This window comes from Grus americana, chromosome 10 (assembly GCF_028858705.1).
Source record: "Grus americana isolate bGruAme1 chromosome 10, bGruAme1.mat, whole genome shotgun sequence".
NCBI classification, from domain to species: domain Eukaryota; kingdom Metazoa; phylum Chordata; class Aves; order Gruiformes; family Gruidae; genus Grus; species Grus americana.
The window spans coordinates 3,160,027-3,179,857 of NC_072861.1; the positions used below are offsets into that span (position 1 = coordinate 3,160,027).

General features: G+C 46.8%; 1 protein-coding gene across 10 annotated transcripts in view; it reads right to left on the minus strand.

Moving 5' to 3' along the window:
* ARID3B (AT-rich interaction domain 3B) overlaps positions 1-19,831 on the minus strand; it is a 34,036-nt gene that overhangs the window by 5,874 nt on the left and 8,331 nt on the right. For all 10 annotated transcript variants that reach the window (XR_008578594.1, XR_008578593.1, XR_008578591.1 and 7 more), the window contains exons 3-7: positions 15,222-15,293; positions 13,676-13,748; positions 2,449-2,632; positions 1,042-1,301; positions 575-832 (exon numbers count right to left, since the gene is read on the minus strand). Coding sequence is in view for 6 of the 10 variants with exons in the window: in XM_054836589.1 (XP_054692564.1) it covers positions 575-832; positions 1,042-1,301; positions 2,449-2,632; positions 13,676-13,748; positions 15,222-15,293 (847 nt within the window). In the remaining 4 variants the exon portion in view is untranslated. The remainder of the gene's footprint in view (positions 1-574; positions 833-1,041; positions 1,302-2,448; positions 2,633-13,675; positions 13,749-15,221; positions 15,294-19,831) is intronic.

The following is a 19,831-nucleotide window of genomic DNA, read 5'->3' on the forward strand; positions in this document are numbered from 1 at the left end:
ATTAAACACGAGGGGGTCAGATACGCGGCCCAAAGCAATTTCAGCCGCCCCACGCGCTTCCCACAAAGGAAGGAACACGCTTACAGCATGCAACAGAGCACGGCTGCAAGGACAGCTGAGCTGGCACCCACTGCAACGGGTCGTTCCCCACAGCACAAGTTCTGCGAGCAAGTTTTCTCTCAACGGTTTGAGTCCTGAAGCGATCTCACTGCGATCAGAGGTCGTAAGCTTGGAGCGAGGGTCATCTTGTACGGGGTTTTATTCAGCTTCGAGGCAGAGCTTTCTGAACACAGCTAGGGCGCTTCTGAATCGAGGCTGGATTCAGATGACGCTGGATTACGCGTCAACAAGAATCGAATAAAACCAGCAGCGGTCAGTAAAACCTAACAAAATATTGCTACGGTTTTGCTTTGCAGTTATCGCACTCTGTTTTAACAGCTTCTTGGCAGTGACCTCTGCCTGGTACCCACAGAGATAATCAAGCCTGTGCGTAAAAAGGCGTTTAACATCCCAGACTGGGAGCAGTTTCCCTCCCCCCTGCTGCAGTCCGCAAAGACCTAGAGGTGCCGCTTACCCTTGCCATTGATTTTGATCTTCATGGGGATCTGCCGCGCCATGCTGAACAGGTTGCGTTGTAGAGCCTGCTGGACAAGCCGCTGCTCCTCCTCCGTCATCCGCGAGACCTTCTTCTCCGGAGGCTCTCCCGACTCCAGTCTCTCCCTCAGCTGCTCTAGGGTGGCCGTTCTCGCTGCCACACTTGCTTGCTGGCTGGCCAAGGTCACTGGCACGGCAATACGATTTGGCATAGACACAGTCAAGGGCACGCCGTCACCTAGAAAAGGAAAAAGTCGCTTAGTCCCTTCCTGAAGCGAACGCGCAAAGGTTTAAACCGCAGTGCAGAGTATTCTGCAAACCCTGAGCCACCCACGTCCCGCCGCTCTCAAGTCCGAAGCAATCGGGGTGGATAAAATGGAAAATTTTGAAGTGTTTTGGTGCCTCTTAACCCAGCCGTTCTCTCTGCCGCGAGTAAAAGTAGCTAACCTTTTCTGACAGCCGCTGCTGGAGACACCCGAGGATTGCTGGTCCCACTGCCTGGCGCGACGCCGATGATGGGGAAGCGGATCTTTGGGGGAGACAGGAGGGAAGGAGGCCCCGTGGTGGTGGGCGAGTAGCTGAACAAAGAGGAGCTGTAGCTGGGCCGCCTGCCTTCCCGCCTGTTGCCATCGATCGCGGCCTGAAGCTCGGCAGGAGAGCTGAGGGATTTCTTCTCGCATTCGTAGGCGTATAGGTACTTCATATACCTGGGAGAGAGGCGAGCGCAGGGAAACTCAGGCAGGTTTCTCGATAGGACACGAAATTACAGGCTACAGCAAAGAGCGTTGCATTCAGAGCGAGGTCCTCCGCAAATCTGGAGTCTCTGTCTGCGTATCGTGACCAGTGCTGCGCTCGGTTTGTAAGCATTGAGCGGTTTCGGTGTGAAGCACAGCTCTCGCAAAGAAACTCTGACTTTACTCAGTATCTATAGGGAAGGACGTAGTTACGTACTACTGCGCCCACAAGGATGGAAAAGAATCATCCAGAATTCCTTTACCACTGAGAAACCATCTAAAATTGTAAGAATTAAGATCTTGGACCGCTACGCTTAAGGCAAGGACGGAAGTTTGAGGAATTACCCTTGTCCGAGTTGTTTGTATCGGGCAGCACCAAACCTTGCCGCTTTTGCTGAATTCTGGCACACAGGTTTGCAGGAGACAGCCCGTTTGTACCAAAGGCTGTAGAAATGGCAAGGAGCTTCCCTCTTAGGGGCTCTAATAACGTCCAAGAAAACCGAGTCTGCGTAAGAGCTGGGTGTGGATCCCCAGAGCCACGCTTGAGCCACTAAAGCACAGCTTCACCCTGTTGCTTAAATTTTACAGTAGCTTTACTTTCACCATTCTTTTTCCTCTGCTTATTCTACTTTTTCTTCCTACCTAATCAATGTGAGGTACTGCAGGTCAGAAAAGCAATCCTCACAGTAAGTAGGTGCTAAATTTCCACAACTTAGTAGCGATAACAGACATGAAACGATGGAGTAATGATGGAGTTCATACTCGATGCCTACAAATCAGGCCTCCCTCCCTCCTGGCTGGGCCAAGAGCTCTTCAGAGACAGAATAAGACCCTCCTTGCCCTGAGGAGTTGAAGCTCTGAAGAGGCAAGAAAGGTAGGGGACGGAGAGAGGCGCGGAGTGCAGCAAACAAGGCGATGGCGTGTTGGTGCTGGGATTGTAAGGGTGGAAGGGGAACGAGCTAGGAAAAACAAGAGGAGAAGGAACAGAAAGGAAAAAAACTATATAAGTAATTTATTGGCTCCTCTCTGGTCACAGAGTGGAATTTAGTCTTTCAGTTTTTCCACCCCAGTAATTCCCAGTCTGTGATCACGCCCACGCTCTTAGACCTTCCAGACTTACTGGGTTCGAAGCGTGAACGCGGCACTGGTGATGGAGGTGGGCAGGTTAAGGCCTTTGGTGATCTCTCGCCAGATCTTCTTGTTGATGATTTCCACCAGCCCTCCTTTTTCAGTCACCAGCTTGTAGAGCATGTAGAGATCCAGGATCTGCTTTGCCATGATGGGGATCCGATTGATGGGAGTTCCTGCAGGGAAACAGCAGGGAAGGAAACGTGGAGTCAGAGAGAAAATGAGGCCAAGAGAACCGGCAGGTTGGGGGCTATCGATTTTCTTTCTAATAGGAAATTCAGGCAACTCTATTTGTAGCCTGACTTGAGGCCTCTCGATGGGCGAGTAAATGAGCCAGAGAAGTGTAGCTACACGGCACGTCCCTTCCGTGAAAAATCCTTTCCTGTAGGCAAAAGCAATTATCAGACAAATAATAACCTGCAGCTAAGAGCAACTTCTAAAATAGAAAGAGGGGAAGTAGGGACTATTCAATCCTAGGGGCGAGGGAGCAGCGCAGAGGAATCATTTCTTATGAGCTCCCAGGGCAATGGCAGATAAAAATCTGGATCGCTTCTGCTCAGGAAGGGGCTGAGCAGCCAGGCAGCTCGAGCTATTCGTATGCTGGGATTCGGCTCCCTCCCTCCCCAGGATATGCCATCGTGTATTGCTTGGGAACAGCAACAGAAAAGGGTCTGTGATGCTTGAGAGCACCTCCCTCCCTCCCTCCCCAGCACGTGTGTAACATTTTGCTTACAGCTTTTCCCCAAACGAGCGATTTTTGGAGCCTGACACAAGGTCCCGCTCTATCCCTGGGAGCACGGGGCAGACGCAGGGAACCAACTCTAGCCTTGCCGTTCGGTTTTGTCGTCTTGTGGGTTAACAGAGGCAAGAAAAGCAGATTTTTAACCTTTTAGCAGCACCTTAAAGTGATAAGGTGTGCAGGGTTTGAAAAGGTCAAACTAATGAGATTTAGGCAAGGAGAGGAAGAAGGGAGGGCGGAAAAAAAAAGCTGATGTAGCAAACCTTTTATTTTGCATAGGAAATACTGTCCTGGATCAAAGAGCCATCCATCTGAGGTCAGTATCCTGTCTACCACAATGGCGAGGAGCGGCCCTTACAGGAAAGCCTGCGAAGGGCTGTAATGGACAATTATGGAATACCCGACCCACAGGGGAGACTTCTGCCACTGCTCATCAGCCAGCGACTCGGTTAATGCCCCGAAGCAGAGCAGTTTATGGCCCTTATAAATGGGTTTTATTCTGTTTAGTGAAAAGGAGTTCAGCTCGGCTCTGCAGATGTCCTCATTATACATGTAAGTGTAATTTTTTTTTCCCCCCCTCTCTCTTTTCTTTTTGAAGCCTGTTGTGCATTACTCAGGGTACCAATTCCCACAGGTTAATGAGATGTTGGATAGAAAACGTAAAGTTTTTCAGCTTTAAAAGGGCTCCTATAGTTACTAACTCTTAAATTGTAAGAAAACATAAAGAGCAACCTGCTCAGGCTCCATCATTTTATATCCATCATATCCTCTTTTCCTTGCCTTGTCTAAACAAACCCTTCCACAACAGAGAAGGCCCCAAAGCAATAATTTCACAAACTGCATCAAATCCTCTTCCTGCATTTCAGAGATGCCAGTTCCCTCGGGGAGCAGAGAGACAAGAGACGGTTCCAAACTGTTTAAACTCACTGCGGCTCCATGCATCCCGACTGGCCGCCCCAAACCGGGAGCGAATCCCTCCCAAAAAAGCCAGCTTGTGTAAACACAATCCCCAGTTTGTTCCAGTTTTTCCTCAGCCACCATTTTGTCTCGGTGTGTTATTGCAAAGATTAAGAGCAGACTAACAGCGTCATTTCAGACGCACGGAGGCTTGGGAGCGATCGTGTTACCCGCCTTAAGTTATCATTCATCAGCTGAACCACAGTAACTGCTCACACCCAAATGAAAAGCAGGGAAATATTTCTCTCTGAGATCTCTAGGAAGAGGCAGGGGTGGGTTTTGCCACCCCAAAACGCCCCTTTGTTAACAGGTCGGCATTTCTGCCCCAGCAGCAAGGGAAGTCGGGGCGTCCTAAGGGGCAGCGCATTGCCAGCAAAGCCTTTGCTCCGCCCGGGCAAGATGAAGCCCCTCTCCCCCACTCAAAGCTCAAAGCCCCCCCCAGCTTTTCCCCAATCCAATTTAGGGAATAGCATTAACTTGTCCAGAAGGGACTTTCATCCGGCTCTCCTTGCCCAGTGACCAGATGGAGAGTGAAAGGGAAGGGTCAGGGATAAGGCTCCTCAGGCAAACAAGCCGCTAATACAGAAGTACAAGGAAATAGTGACTTTTTTATATACTGCATTTATCCTAAACACAAGTTTTATTCTGCTCTAGATTCTCCCATCTCAGCATTTGCAAAAGTACACAAATATATTTATCCAAATGCTCCTGTGCAAGGGACAAACGTTATCTACAGCAGGGGGAAATAACACCTTAAATATATTTCCAGAGAGCTGGCTCATAGCTAGAGTAGAAACAGCAATCAGATCCCACCTCCCCACCGCATGTTACCACCCCTTTGACACCTTCCCTTCCCAAAGTTTGCTTTTAAACAAGAGCCACAGACCAAATCGCCCTGAAATTTAATTAGTACCTTTAGAACATAAGCTAAAACCTATAGCTTTTTGGTTTTCACCACCCTAAAATTTCTTTATTCAGGCTGAGAAACTTTACAGCAGGGACAAAACTACTTCCACCACTCCAACGTGGAGATGCAAACATTTTCCTCCCAGGCTTTCTCCTAGTACCACTCCCAAGTAATATCCCCCACAGCTAGCAAAGAGTGATTTGGGTTTTAGACCTGATAAATTAACTGTAACCCTCACCAAACGAGCCCAGGCTCTACATTTTTCATAGGATCTGACTGCAGAAGAGCCAAGAAGCAGGGAAAGGCTGATCTTGCAGCCCTCTCCTCCCCCCAGCCCCTCTCCGAGGAAAAGCGAGGCGATAAAAGTCTTTATTGGAAAACCCCCAGCGCTCAAACAGGAAAGGCTGAAAAACGAGTATCATGGGACGATTGGATGCTGAAGCCGAGCGGATCCTTTCACAGGCGGCTGCAAGGCTTGTCAGGGGCCATGATGGATTACTGTCATCTGGCAGCATCAGGATTAATGATCCGGAGGTCAGAGGGGAGAATTCCAGAGGGAAAGGTCAGCAGCCGGGGGCACAGCATAAGACTTGTTGCCTTTTGATGGCAAACTCATTTTACTGTACTTTCAAGCCTCTCTATTCCGCCGGCTCTCAGAAACGCTGTACATACCGTGCTTGCAAAGAGCCAGAAGCCTTGCCTGACTCGAGGAGATGACTTGCTCCTCAGTTTTCCTGGTAAACGCCTTTTCTTCCTTTTAGTATAACCCCAGCTATGCAAGCACAGACCATTCCTGCAAGGAATTGACCAAAGGCAGGGGACAAGGAATCTGTTTCCACTGGAAAAAGGACGATGCGTAGTTGGAATCATCCCACGGCTTTTCTGAAGGGAAAGACAGCTGTAAACTAAGTTTAAGTGTAATTCAGATTTCTGAAATAAAGAGTTTCCCCTGGAGGAAGCCTCACTGTAGCTATAAACATCTCTGTCCTTCGAGGGGAAATAAGCAGCCCCCTCCACCAAGCTGTTTCACCCCGTTCAAAAGCCTCTTCTGTTCCAGGCAGACGTAACAGAAGCCTAAAGGGCTTAGAAGGATAGGCTTGAATGTCCCCTATGTCCCCCACGCCGGGGAGGCAGAAGGAGCAACTGTTTGATTTTTGTCCTTCAAGAGCTCTTTAAGAAGGGTCTGAGGAAGCTGTAAACCCCAGATAATCTTTGAATGACTTTTTTTTTTTTTACGTCTATCAGCACAGAACCAGTATCTGGGGGTGCTGGCTGAGCCATCGGCACACACAGGCTCCGCTCCTGCGACAGCCCCTCGCTCGGTGCCGGGGCTCAGCCCTCCTGCTTGTTGACAAGGGACCTAAGCTTTGGACTGTCGTCTTCCTCACCCACCCAAACGTGCTGCCCAAGGTGGGCTTTCCCCTGCTCTTCATCCTCTCTCACCCAGACTTCAGATTTCCACCTAATTCCATAGATGCAGACTGAAGTTAAACAAAGAAAACCGCCCCAAGACCGTTCTTTAAGTGAATTGTAGGACATAAGTCCCCTCATTTTGCAGGGATTTGCTTGGCTTTGGGAGTTCTCCACCATGGGGATCCCCTGCCACTCTCCTCTCCTCCTGCTGAGCCATGCCCACTGCAGAGAGTTCCCCACCATCAAACAGCCTAAGCCATGACTTGTCCCACATGCAAGAGACAAAGAGCAGTTAATTATACCCAGCCTGGAGCGGTACTTTTTCAATCACCTCCCTTTTTTTTTCCCCTATCCAATTTACTTGGCAGAAGTGTCCATTTTTTAGTAAGGAACAAAGGAGGTGAGAATCCCAAATATTTATTCTGCAGAGCTACATTTAAAGTGCAATAAAGCACTTTCTGGAGTGAAAAACAGGCGTAGAGAGGATATTTTTAAGCCACAACCTGTACAGGTAAGGAAAGAGCTGCTCTTTCCACCTTCCAGCCTAAATACATTCAGAAGAGAAACAGTATCAGCCAGCCAAAAGGAACAAGTTTTCCCGAGGAGACTGGGGAAGCCCGCAGTGATTTATAGTAATTTTGAACCAAATCTTGAAGAGCTCTTCACATTTCTTTGAAGGGAAAGAGAGTAATCACTCGGAGTGAACAATCTCCCCGCCCTCCCAGGCTAAACAGAGGTAAAAAATCAGTTCAACAGAAAATCAGCAGTGTAGGATATGAGTAAATCAACTCAAACCCTGCGCCGTCTCAGTTCCCGGTTTGCTTGAATTCCTCTCCCAGGACAAACCCTGGCTGGCTTCACACCAACGTTGTATTTGAGTCTGTCCCAAGCGCTCAACATAAAAATAAAAAGCAAAGGTATACAAGAAGGGAAACAACCTCTCCCTGCCTGTGCCACGGTTGATGTAATCTCTCCCCACGCATGGCATTTCCACAGCGGGCATTCTCACCTCCCAGCCGGAATGTCACCACCTGATCCGCAAGCCTGCAGACCATTAGACACTCCTATCAAAGCGGGAGCCGGGATAGAGGGTAATTAATCATGCTCTATTTGACAGGAGGCCCGCTTCTTATCTGCACCCCTCGAAACGCCATCGGTTTCTGCTTCCCTCCTCAATAAGCGAGGCTGACAGCAGCCCCTTATCAGATTTCGGCTGCTGAACCGGAGGCAGCCTAACTGGCATCCAGTGCCCCACACAGGCTGTTCCTCCATCCCCGAAACCGAGATCCCACGGAGATTTCCTCTCTTGTACCCAGCTTAACTACCAACATGGCTGGGTCCTATATATTTCTTCACCAGATGTTGGAGAGCCATGCAACTGGTGGTGGGTTTCCATACATATGGCCTCCGAACAGACAAAACCTTCTTCTGTAGGCGAAAAGAGGTGCAAATACAGAAAGAAACAGCTGGGGAGGACAAAGGTAGGTCAGGCAGGCGGCACAAAGTCAAAAATTGGAGCATCTTCGTGTCAAATGGTTCCACCTTCTTCCATCCAGCTGGATATCTACAGGGTCATCTCTTCAGTGCTGAGCCACCTCCGCCGCTTGAGCACAGGGGTTCATTAATCATTGAAAAACGCTGTTAAATTTAGCCGGGAGGCGGCCAAGAACACCCATAGCAAAGAAAAAGTACCAATATAAGAAAGAGCTCAAGAAAACCAGGACTTGAGACACAAACATCCAAGTCTTCGAGATGCTGGAGAAACACATGGCAATTTAACATCTCAGTCTTCAGGGGAAGCGAGGAAAAACCACACCTTTGAGTCCCTCCCTCAATTGCGGATACCCAGGAAGGAGCACCAGGATTCAGAGATCCTCAGCTGACAATCACTAGAGCAGACTGGTATCAAATAAGCTACAGACAGGTTCACGCAAAGCAAAAAATAATTTCAAATTAACTTCTTTTGTACCCTGTCCAGTGCCAAGCCAGCTCAAAACATTTAAGCCACTCCAACATTCTTCATGCTTGCTACTTTTCAAATAAATCTCCTGTAAGCTAGAACCAAGTAAACTCCTATTTTCCCATTAAAATTGCAGCTTCCAATATGATTTTTCTTTGGAGCCAAAGCAATATTCACTCTAAACTACCATTTTTCAGTTGCTTAAAACCAAACAATAGTAATTATTTGAATTGTACCAGGTATTTTCCCCAGAAAAGTTTTTTTTTAGATCTTTGCAAAGGAAAACCTCCAGGCCTTTTCCAAAATAGAGAAAAAATTCTCATGTCTGTCTGCAATGAATGTTTTGATGTATGAAAAACAGAAGGAGGGTAAAGTTTGGTTTTTATGGGAAAGACCTGCTGATAACTGCTTCCAAGTTACTAATTTGCAATTTTTACAAATTGGCCCAGGTAAACCCCCCCAAAATATCAACTCGTCTGTGGTGGAGACTTTTAGACACCTAAAGTTGATGAGCAAGACCTTCCCTGCAAGAGTTTTCTGGGTGCTACAGAGAACCCTACCTCAGGTACGGGACTACGCATCCTCTGAGGAGCAGGATTCAAGTTGTTCGGAGATCCCAAGCACTTCACTTCGCACCTGGTTTTATCCCAGCATCACTTGGAAGTGTTTAAGTACATGGGGTAGCGCCTTCTGTTCCCTGTTCTGAAAGGCTCAAACCACTTAAAGAATACAAAGAAATGTAAACCAGAATGCCCATTTCCCCTACAACTTAAGGAAAAGTAATTCTTTTGCTTCTTTCTAACAATATAAAAGTAAAACCTAAAATATTTCACTGATCCTAGCCGCTTACCATTTACACAGGACACTAGTCACCATTTTTCCTGAGGCTAAGTCAGAACAGTTGACCAAAGAGGAGGTTATTTGAAGGAGCTGTGTACAAATCCAAGGGTCTAACTGGGAAGAGGACCTTGCCTGGTTGATTTGGAGCATCCAGAAGGGACCTCCGCAGTGCCTCGAGTGAGAATTTTCCACTGCAGAACATCATCTGCTATTTAGGGAAGCATTTGCTCAGCATTAAGCAGGTAGCACGAGCAAAGGATGCCGAGAATTTATGTCTATTGACGTCTCATTTAGAGAGCTACATTGCTTAATTCAGATTCAAAAATATCTCCGGAGGATCAAAAGAAGAAACCTGCAAAATTGAATCAGTAGAATAATGAAGCGTATTCCCTGAACAAACATTTCATAAACACCACTTGGCCGATAGATAAAAGAATCCATCAGTAAATGCTTTTGTCAATACCCTGGATTTGTTGTATTTCCACATCTAAAATGCGCAGGCAGAGCATACAACAGCAGGAAAACATTAAAACCACACGGTCAGACTTACAAAGCCCCTTCTATGTATATACACATAAAAAACCAGAATGGTCAAGCCATCTGGGAAAACCAAGGTCAGGCAGAAACCTTGAACAAAATTAGTAGAGCTGTACAATTGGAGACATTTTATGAGGTCTTCACAAAGGCAGTACACTTCAAATGAACAAAACAGCTTCCCTTGAAAGGGAGCCTTTCCTAACACACCATAGCACGCAGTCAGATCTCTTCCCCACCAAACCTTTTCCCAAGAGGAACGTCTTGCACGAACACTGCTGATCCTTCCAGGGGATGAAACGGTCCCACTACTCCCGAATCTCTCCTGACCTGCACCAGTGGAATTACAATCGGCTCGATTATCGGTGGCTGCCTCAGCAGCCGTAGGAGTCATGCTACTAACAGTCCTTCACTATCTGGGGACAAAAAGCAGTCTGGCCACGCTACAAGGCTAACAGCTACGTTTTTCTACTGCTCCTCATACCTGTGCCTTCTATCACACTCAAAAAAAAAAAGACAGAGAGAAAATTTAGCTTCGGGGTATGTTCACAGGGTGAGAAAGACCCGAAAAGTGGAAGATGTCATCATCTCTAACACCGAGTCCCACCTGAGTGAATGAACTTGCCCATCTGGGCTACAGACATTTCAGTAAAACAAAAGATGGGAGAACACAAGAGTACCCCGAGTTCTTGTAATGGATGCAAATTGCTCCTGCCAACAGCGCGGGCAGCACAAATCCAGCCTCCATGCCTCCGGCACAGCCCACTCCACAGTGCACTAGCCGAGAAGCCTCAGCCCGTGCCCTTAAAAAAAACGCCCCAAACTCCAGACTTGCCCACAGAGCAGCTCCTCATGCAGCGAGAGGTTCTGAGAAAGCAGACCTCAAGAGATGAAGGCTCAGCTTGTCACAAGACACCAGATGAGCACTGGAGATGCAGGGAAGCCACTGCTGAAGCTGCTTATTCCCGCTCTGTCCGAGGAAAGACAACCTTTGGTTTGAGACTGCAGAAAAGCTGAGAAAGGGGAAAGCAGAAGCTTAGCATCATCCCTGCCGAGCTGCAGCAGGTCCGTCCTGTTTTAGGCCTGGTTCAAAGTTAGTCCTGCGCACTAATTCCTCTCATCTGCCCCTTCAATCGCAGCTGTGGTGGGACCCATTCGCCTAAACACATAGAAGGAATAAACCATCCAACAAAGGAAGAGTTACAGCTTTCCTCTCATCTCCCTCTTCCATCATTATTGCCACTGAAGGGCCATTTTATCACTTGCAGCTGTGGTCATTCAGTGACAACCTGCTGTGCTCAGAGGCAGATGAGACCTGCACATTTGATCTGCATTAAGCCTGTTTCATGGCTTCACATTTCTAGGTACATTCCTAACAGCAGCACCAACAACCAAATCTTTTCATCCCTCCAACTGCTCAGTAGCTCCTGTGAAATCTGTCATTTATCTTTCACATCAGGCTTTATTTATTTTTTTTTGGTTCAGCATCAGTTAGCAATCTGTGCCCCAAATCCACCAGCCCCAAACAAGGGCCAGCACTTCTCCAGCTCCTTCCATTCCCTTCAGACCCGAGGTGCAAACAAACCAGCTCTTCACACATAGTAGCTAAGAAACACAGCACTTTGCTCTCAGGTGCGATGAGCCCTTAGTTGTATCCATCTTCAGGAACTTTCAGAACAAGGCAGCTGTTCAGCTTTGTTTGGTTTAGGATGCTTGTTTGGCACATAAAGCAAGGGGAGGAGAAATGAAAGCCTGAATGGTATCCTACCACAACTTTGCTGTAGAAGATCCCAGATTTTTGAAGATCCCCAATTAGGATGCCATGGGCAAGTCCCATGTACTCACTAGAAAGCCAAAGCCCTGCTGTAGATTGCAGTGGGGAGAGCAGCCATGGGAAAATGGACAGTGCAGCTTCTGAAAAACCCTGCCAAGTCAAAAATTTCCTTCGCAGTAAGATACAGCAGCTCAGATTAATGACAGGAGGGGAGCTGCCACCTATAGCTCAATGTACACTGGTTCTATCAACCTGAAGAAACTGAGCTCCCCAGAGTCCTTCTGCCTATTTCTTTTGGGGGCACTGAACACAGAAAACAAGCCCACAACTGCCTCATACCTTGCAATCTAGCCAGTTTCACAGAGCAAAGGCAAAAAAACCTTCTAGCCCCTCTGGCAGTTCACTCCATCTCCCCCCCGCCCCCGAAACGGTGCTGGGGCTCTTCTATTTCATTTTCAGCCTTCTAGCAAGCAAGAAAACAAGGGAGTCTCCAGAAAACAAATACACTTGGAAATGCCCAGATGATTAAAAGCTAAACTCCTACAGCAACCAGCTGGTGACCAGCTCAGCCCCTGCACCGGGAACGTGTCAATTATAAATAATTAAAAGGTAATAGGAAGGAGACACTGAAGTATTAAGCAGATTTCTCTCTAGGTATCTGGAGGTTTCTATTGCCGCCAATCACACCCTTTGGATTATTGTCTTGTCTGTCAGTCATCCCAGCCCTTACACTGACACGTGAGCTCAGGTTAACATTTGCAAGTAAACTAATTAAGCCCGGTTATGCCTCTGCACACAAAAGCAAAAAATATCAGCTCTAATTTTTAACTGACTTGGAAGCATAACCTCAAACTGCTGGAGAGTGAAAATTCACACAGGTCAGCTGTCAGCTCCAGCCACACCAGGTAAAACGGACCCGGATACGAAGAGCAATTGCAATAGCTGTGTTTTGGATAGCCTTTCCTCTGCTTGTGTTTATCCCGAGGGGGATGCATCTGAAAACGCAGGGTTCAAAAGACAACTGGAAATAAAACTCTAGCTCCAACGCAGCAAACAGATAATTTTCAAATAAAATGTTGCATATTTATGCTTTATTAGACTCTCAGGGCACAATGTTGCTGGGGACAGCCCCCCTTCCAAAAAAGCACAACCTGGTTGGTTTGGTCCAGCACACTCAGAGTATTATGCCACAGGGGAGCAAAAGGTTCTTTTTATGTCTGCTCTTCACACCTACCTTCAGCAGATTTTTTGGAAACAATGAAAAGGTCTACAGCACAATTTAACGCTTTTTCTCAGAAGCGTCTTTGCTGGAAGAGTCTGTCTGGCCTGACACGCTTGGAGGGGTAAAGAAAGAGAGCACCGCAAAGGATTTGCCACAAATATTCGGGGTTTTATACAATACTGCATATAGGTACATTATTATGAATAGCTCGCAATGAGGGAACCAAACTTTGATAACTAGGGGAGAGAAAGAGACTTTTGTGACATCCCAGCTGAGCTACTTCACACGTGCAGCACCGCTCCCGTAGCAAGGAGAGATGCAAGTTGGTGACAGCACAGGGAGGAATGTGAGAAACTGTGCGCTCCTGCACTCAGTTACACAAAATTACTAAACGGAGAGCTGACACAGCGTGAATCTACAGGAAAATGTGGCTCGGTGTCTATTTTCCCGGTCCCCAGATTGCGCGCTGCTACTCTGTGCAGACTGTGAAGGCATTCACACTCAGCTTCCACGTGCCACTGAAATCAAACAGAAGATGTGTGATCATGCCACCTGAAGGGGAGAGCAGAGAACCCCCAGTGGTACTCAGTCCTTTTTCAACAATTCCCAGGCTCTTCAGCGCAAAGACAACCAGAGTATTAGGTAGCAGTGAGGGTAGAGAAAGTGTCTGTGAAATTAAGTTACAGGGCAGAAGAGTTCTCTCCTACTGAGCTCCTTATCTCCAGAGGCAAATATCTTACCACTGCTCTTCCACCAGATCTGCAAGTTCAAGGGCTGGATTTGTTCTTTCAAACTCAGGAGGGAAGAATTCAACCTGCAGCAGCACCCCCTACCCCTTTTTACCCTATCAAGTTCAAACAAGTGCTCACTCACCCCTCTTCTGCATAAAGATGAAGAGGTCATCCAGGAACTCTTTCCGTTCAGGGTCGCTATCCAGTTCATAGAGCTGGGGGAAACAAAATAATAATGAAGGCACAATCCACAAGGAGACAGAGAAAGTAGTAATGCTAGCTTCTTCCAGTGGGTTTTTCTGGTGTTTTGTACTAGAGGAAAGGCAGTCATGGGCAAAGAGACAAGCGGACAAGGCTGCAGCGATAGTTTGAGGACCCTCTTTACAGCTTCTCACTCATCCAGCGATCCCTGAAGGGAACAGGATTCAGCATAGTTAACAGCACTGCTCCAGAGAGAAAGGGGAGAGAAACTGTTAGGACAAGCTGAAAAGAAAGATGAGACAACTAAAAGGAAGGCGACTGGTTCAGGGAGGATTACTCGTCAGTACCTTTGAGGTACCAGGGAGGTAAACTTCTCCGCAGCTTCTCCTGGCCTCATCATTCCCTCCTTCAGGGTTTGTCACTTAAGTGACAAACTCCAAGTCCCTTGAAGGAGGAGATGAAAGGATAGAGCTTTCCTGTAACTACTAGTGCCTGGCAGGAAAGGCTCCTTTAAAGTAAGTCAAAAAGCCTTGAAAAATATGAGAAACCAGCCTGCAATCAATTTGCTGCAGAAATTCTACCAAAAGGCTTAAAACCCCCAAGCATTTAAAACAAAAGTCCACAGGCAGCTTATTCCAAGGGAGAGGCACTGTATGCTAGCACTGTCCACTGATTTTTCAAAAGGGGGGGGGCAGGCACAAGAGCATCACCTCTTGCAACTACCTCTCAAACAGAAAAATCCAATTTTCACCTATCAAGAATCCTGTGAGGCCACAAAGTGACAGGCTGAAAGGGCTGAAGTCAGTCTCTGAGAAACAAGAGGATATAGAACAAGACAGAAGATGACACCGTACACGAAGTAGAATTCAATTCCTTGTCTCGTTTCCACTGAGGAAGAATCCTGCATCACTCCAGGGAATTTTTTTGCTGGTTGTACCTACTCATGTGGAGCAGCTCAAGGGAAAAAGCAAAGATTCAGCAGGGAAAAATGTATTTCAGCCTCTCTGTAGGTGCTGTTAGCTACTTGGTATTCATCTAGCCCAAAAGAAGAGGGGCTTTTTTGGGCTCATTTCCTGTGAAGCTCTGTGCTTTCTCACACAGTGAGCTCTGGTAGGAAAAACGCACCAGTGTGTTTGCAGAGCAATTAGCTGCACCCTTTCAGAAAGGGCCAGCTTCATTTAAAATGAATTCCTCTGGCTGATGTGACACACAGCTGCCACATTCAGCTCCATGACCACAGGTTCAAGAAATCAAGCAATCAGGTTCCAGAAATTAAATACTCTTCTCCCAGCTGGAGAAAGTATTGACTAAGATTTAAACTTCAGAAGTTTGGTTATGAAGTCTTAGTTCAAATTATATTCCAGCAACAAAAGGCAACAAACCAGCCCAGCTTTGGGCTCTAAATAAACAACAAAAATAGCAGGTTTGGAGGCAGAGGGCTACAGGACAGGGGAAGAATTCCCCCAAATCCCCGTGATCAGACTGACCTTGGCAAAGTCTCGGGAAATTTCTCTTCCTCGGCATCCATCGCCTTCATCACTCCAGGTCACGTTGCCGTTCTAGGGAAGAGAGAAAAATGAAGGGGTGAAAGGATCGCCAGGGAAAGGCTTTGTGGACAATTCCCAAAAGCTTGTAAATGTGCATTTTTTGGGGGCGCAAACACATGCAAAAGCAGCTGCTGGCTTAGACTAAGACAACTAGAAAGACGGGGGACATTTGGTATTTGTTACAGCGCACTTTCCTGGAACCTCTGACACTCAGCCCAAAACAGGAAGCGGCATTTCACCTTCCAGACAACTACTGAAGGTAGGGGAAGTTTTTCAGCTCTAAGATTTTTTCCCCCCCTGCAGAAATGTGTATAAAAAAGTTGTCTTGATGCCAGGGAAAACCATTCTAGGGGAAGTCCTCAACACCTCCACCTTACCTGTCTTCATCTGCTAAACAGAAGTACACTAAATCCCCTGTAGCAGGTGCTTTGCTGTAATGAGGTCCAACACCTAGAGAGGTGCTGGTTTTGCTCTCCACATCCATTTTAAACCAAACTCACATCCTAAAGCCCCTGGTGAAAGGTGCAGGTGTTACCCAGGCATCCTTCCTTCCTGTGCCCCCTCTGCTTGCCTACCAAACCAGAGTGTTCCAAAGAAAAAGGGTAATAATCCCACTGGAAAGCTTCTTGCCAACCCAGAACCCTTACTCCTGGAAGCTCCTGGCTGTGGTTTTTCCCCACAGAAATGGAAAGCTCAGCTTTGCTGGATTAAGGTTCATTCTTCTTAGGCATTAAAAGGATTACTCTAGTTAGGCCAATTCTACTTGGTACATCGTCATCCTGAAACGATCCCCAAGGTTGGCAACCGGCAGAGGCGGCTTCGGGCTGCACAGCAGGACCGAGACCAGAAGAATGATTCTGGAAAAAAAACTGTTCAAGCATCTTTACACCATAAACTTCATAAAACTCCAACGTAGCAAGTGCTCCAGAGCCACTCAAGGAAAGAGAGCAGCCAAATCCACCCAGCAAGGTAGCTTGGACCACCCTGTCCTGATAAACACACAGCATCCTAACACAGATAGAAAAGGACTGAGGATAGCAAGAGGGTTCAGCACAAAAAAAAAAGCATGCGAATTAGAGAGGTGGTCCAATATCTGAAATCTTGGAGTCATCTGGTTGTGACACATACATTAAATTAGAAAGATGAATAGCTCTTGTCAAGGCCAGGCAAAGCTACATTTCCCCCTCTAAAAAACACTGCAGTGAGCTGCCCTAATGCCTGCTGATTTAGTTTGAGCCAGTAATTCCTGCTGGAAAGTCAATTATCCAGTGAGTCCCATCAACTGAAAGATATTTAATGGGGGATTATTGCCACTTCTGTTATGTCAGCTGTTTATTACAGCAGATCAATTCCCAGCCCTCTCTAGGAAGAGATCTGAAGACCAGTTTTGTTCACAGGAGGATTCAACTGGGTGTCCTTGCTAGCAGAGATTAAAAACACAGGGTTGTTGGTTTTTTTTTTTTTTTTGCTAATTACAGTAACATCCAGCTGCTCCTAAAACCTCACTGAATGTTAACTCAGATCAACAAACCTAGGTGAATAAGAGACAAGACAGTTCTTTAGAAGGCAGCAGCTATTTCCCATCCTCAACTTTACACACTCCAAGGTAAAACAATCTGCAGAGGGCTAAGCTACTTTTCTTCCCAAGTTTGTACTTGGTTATAAATCCAGAGCGCAAAACCGTTTGTGGCATTAACTTGGGTGCTCCAAGAAGCAAAACACTTGCTTTCACAGGGAACTTTGGTCATGCTGAGAGTTTATTCCACTACATTTGAGGACGGGAAAGAGAAGAGGGCTTAAAGGAGATACAATGCTTTACTGCTGCATATGGGTCTGAACTTGATAAAATTTCCTGGAACAAAACTTTCCGTGGGATTAAATATTATTTCAAAGTTATTTTACTTGTTTTCTCTGAAGAAAAAGGGTAATAGGGTAAAATAAATAAGGCTGAAGTTCGACACAGAGGAAAAAAACCCCAGAATGTATGCACCTTACTTCCCGAGATGCTCGAGAGCACAGAAGTAACAGTTCCCCACACCTCACTACTGAAAAGGAGCTTAAAGCCAGCTGAAGCCATCCGCATTTTGCCACATGTCCAGAAAACTGGCAGAGCCGGGTATCACCTGGCATGACACGGAGCGATCCGAGGTGAGAGACAGAGGACAGCATTAGCATTTCCTCCTGCCATAGCTGGAAAAGTTTAAAACCAGTTACTGCTCCGCCACATTAAGCTGTCGGAAGAGATAAAGAGATTGCTTCTCATCCACCTCAGTGTAAATCAGCAAGGGCGCACCGAAACGACACACTGGGCTGCGGAGCCCGGAGGACAGAGCACAGGTTTGTTTTGGGTAGCGGAGTTGGCAAAGTCTCGGGTTAGCATGAAATGTCAGCTCAGCAGCCGGGGAATAAAGCCTTATTTATTCAGAGAACAGAGTACAAGCACCGACAGGCACTTTCCCAGGCCTCAGCTTTGATCTTGAGGGACTATTCCCGCTCACCAAAACCTTTGGGTCCGTGCCAAAGCTACGAAATATCGGCAGCGGTCAGAGCAGCGACCCGAGCACAACCGGAACAGGTTAAATCGGTACAGAGCCCCACGAAGCAAGAGGTGCTCCATATGCAGAATAAACTACGTTTTGCACAGCAAGAGAGCTCAGCGGGAGCTTTGGTATCAAGCTTCCTTTCCATTCCTCCTAGGAAAACAAAGTTACCCTATGCTGAGAAGCCCTCCTCCGTATGAACAGCAGGAACCTAAGAAATCAATATATCCTCACAAGTCATTAAAAGACCTTTGTATAAGTCAGGCATTAGTAGCAGGAAGGAAAAAACACTGTTCAGAGAAGCAGGTCATTCTCTGGAGGGAGTCCTGCCTCTCCCTCCACCCATCTGTATCAAGGGAATTTGCTGATGTTTGACAAACAGCCTTACCACAGGCAAGAATTTATCCAGTTTCTTGCAGAAAAAGGTGGTAAAGCGGCACTGGCTGTGCTTGAGCCCCTGATGCAAAGCCTGGGTGGGAAGGCGGAGGTGTTGGAAGGGCTGGCCACCTTCACGGGCTGCCGGCAGAGCTGGGGAGCCTTCCTCGCGCTGCAGACACCTCCGAGGCCACTGGAGCCCCCCCGGACCATCCCCTCCTCGAGAGGCTGCAGGCCTGGCTTCAGAAGCAATTATATCTGGAGCTATTTTGGGATTACTCCCTAACCACCTGGAATATCTTATTAGAGGGAAGCTCAGATGTCCAGAGCAATTTTGGTTTCCAATCCCACATTCAAAAGCCAGAGTTAACCCTGAGTTGCCAAGCAGACAGAAAAAGGAGATGACAAACACTTCCCTGCTCCGTCCAGCCCATTCTTTTGAGGAGAAAAACCTTACAAACAGACAGCCTCAACCCCTCCCTGCGGGACACCTACCTCAAACATTACCATCTCATGTCTGCCCCTCCTGGAGAAATAATCAAAACTCTGTGCTCAATAAAAAAAAAGTATTAAGGCAAACATCATTAAGGCTCATCCTCTCCTCCTCCAGTTTTGCCTGGAATTAATGTGCAAACAGGGACATTGATGAGAAATTGGAAACGCTCTTTTTCCAGGTCATTCCCTTTTCCCACACCCCAGCTTCCTACAGCTGTTAGAGGGGCTAAGCTAAAGCCCGATGAGGTTTTACCGGACTACAAAACTGTATTCAAACAGCAAACTCTGGACTGGAGAGAACCCACTAAAGCTTTAGTACGTAAAAGAAAAGAGGAAAAAAACCTGCTGGCATGAAACTCAAAATCATTCTGCACCTCCTTACTGCAGACCTGCAGTTTTGACCGAGGTTTTAAGCCAGAAATCTGAAATATCCTCTCAGGGACAAGGCTAAATGTTATGGTGAAAAGGAAAGCCCCTCCCCTAGCCCATGGGTTAACTGAAAGCACTGAGTCAATGAAAAGGTACAGGGGCAGCAATTTCAGGATTATCAGAGAATCCACAGAAATTCCTTTTGTGGGTAGAGTTAAGCCTTAGGAAGTGAAACAGATGCTATTATAAAGAAAACTGTTGTACTACAAAACGCTGATAAGATCAGGACTACTGCCCTGAGCTGCAAGTTCTCAAGCATGGAGAACCAAGTTATAATTACTGCGTGCACAAGCTGCCTGGTAAAGCTCTGCTGAAATTGGAATAAACCCTTCCCGGTCTTACTAATAACAGAGCTCAATTCAATATCTACGAGCTTCAAAGATGGGTTTTGAAAACATTTGAGTGATTTTGGGAATGGCAGGGAGGATGGGGAAGGAAAGAAAAAAGAATGGACCGAAGTTAACAGATTAATTCCCTTTTTTTTAATTTTCTTTTTTGTGCTCCCATGACCTAGTGGCTGCAGCACGAACGCAATTCTTTGCAAAACAGGAATCTTGCTTCCTTATCCTTAAGGAAAAGTTGGAGACTCTGTGAATGACTCCTATTCACAAATACTCAGAGGAATTCACTAAAACATTAAGTGACAAGAAGATTTCTTCAGCGCTATATGGCTGTGGGAAGAGAAATTCTCACTCAGATTTACCCTGAAGT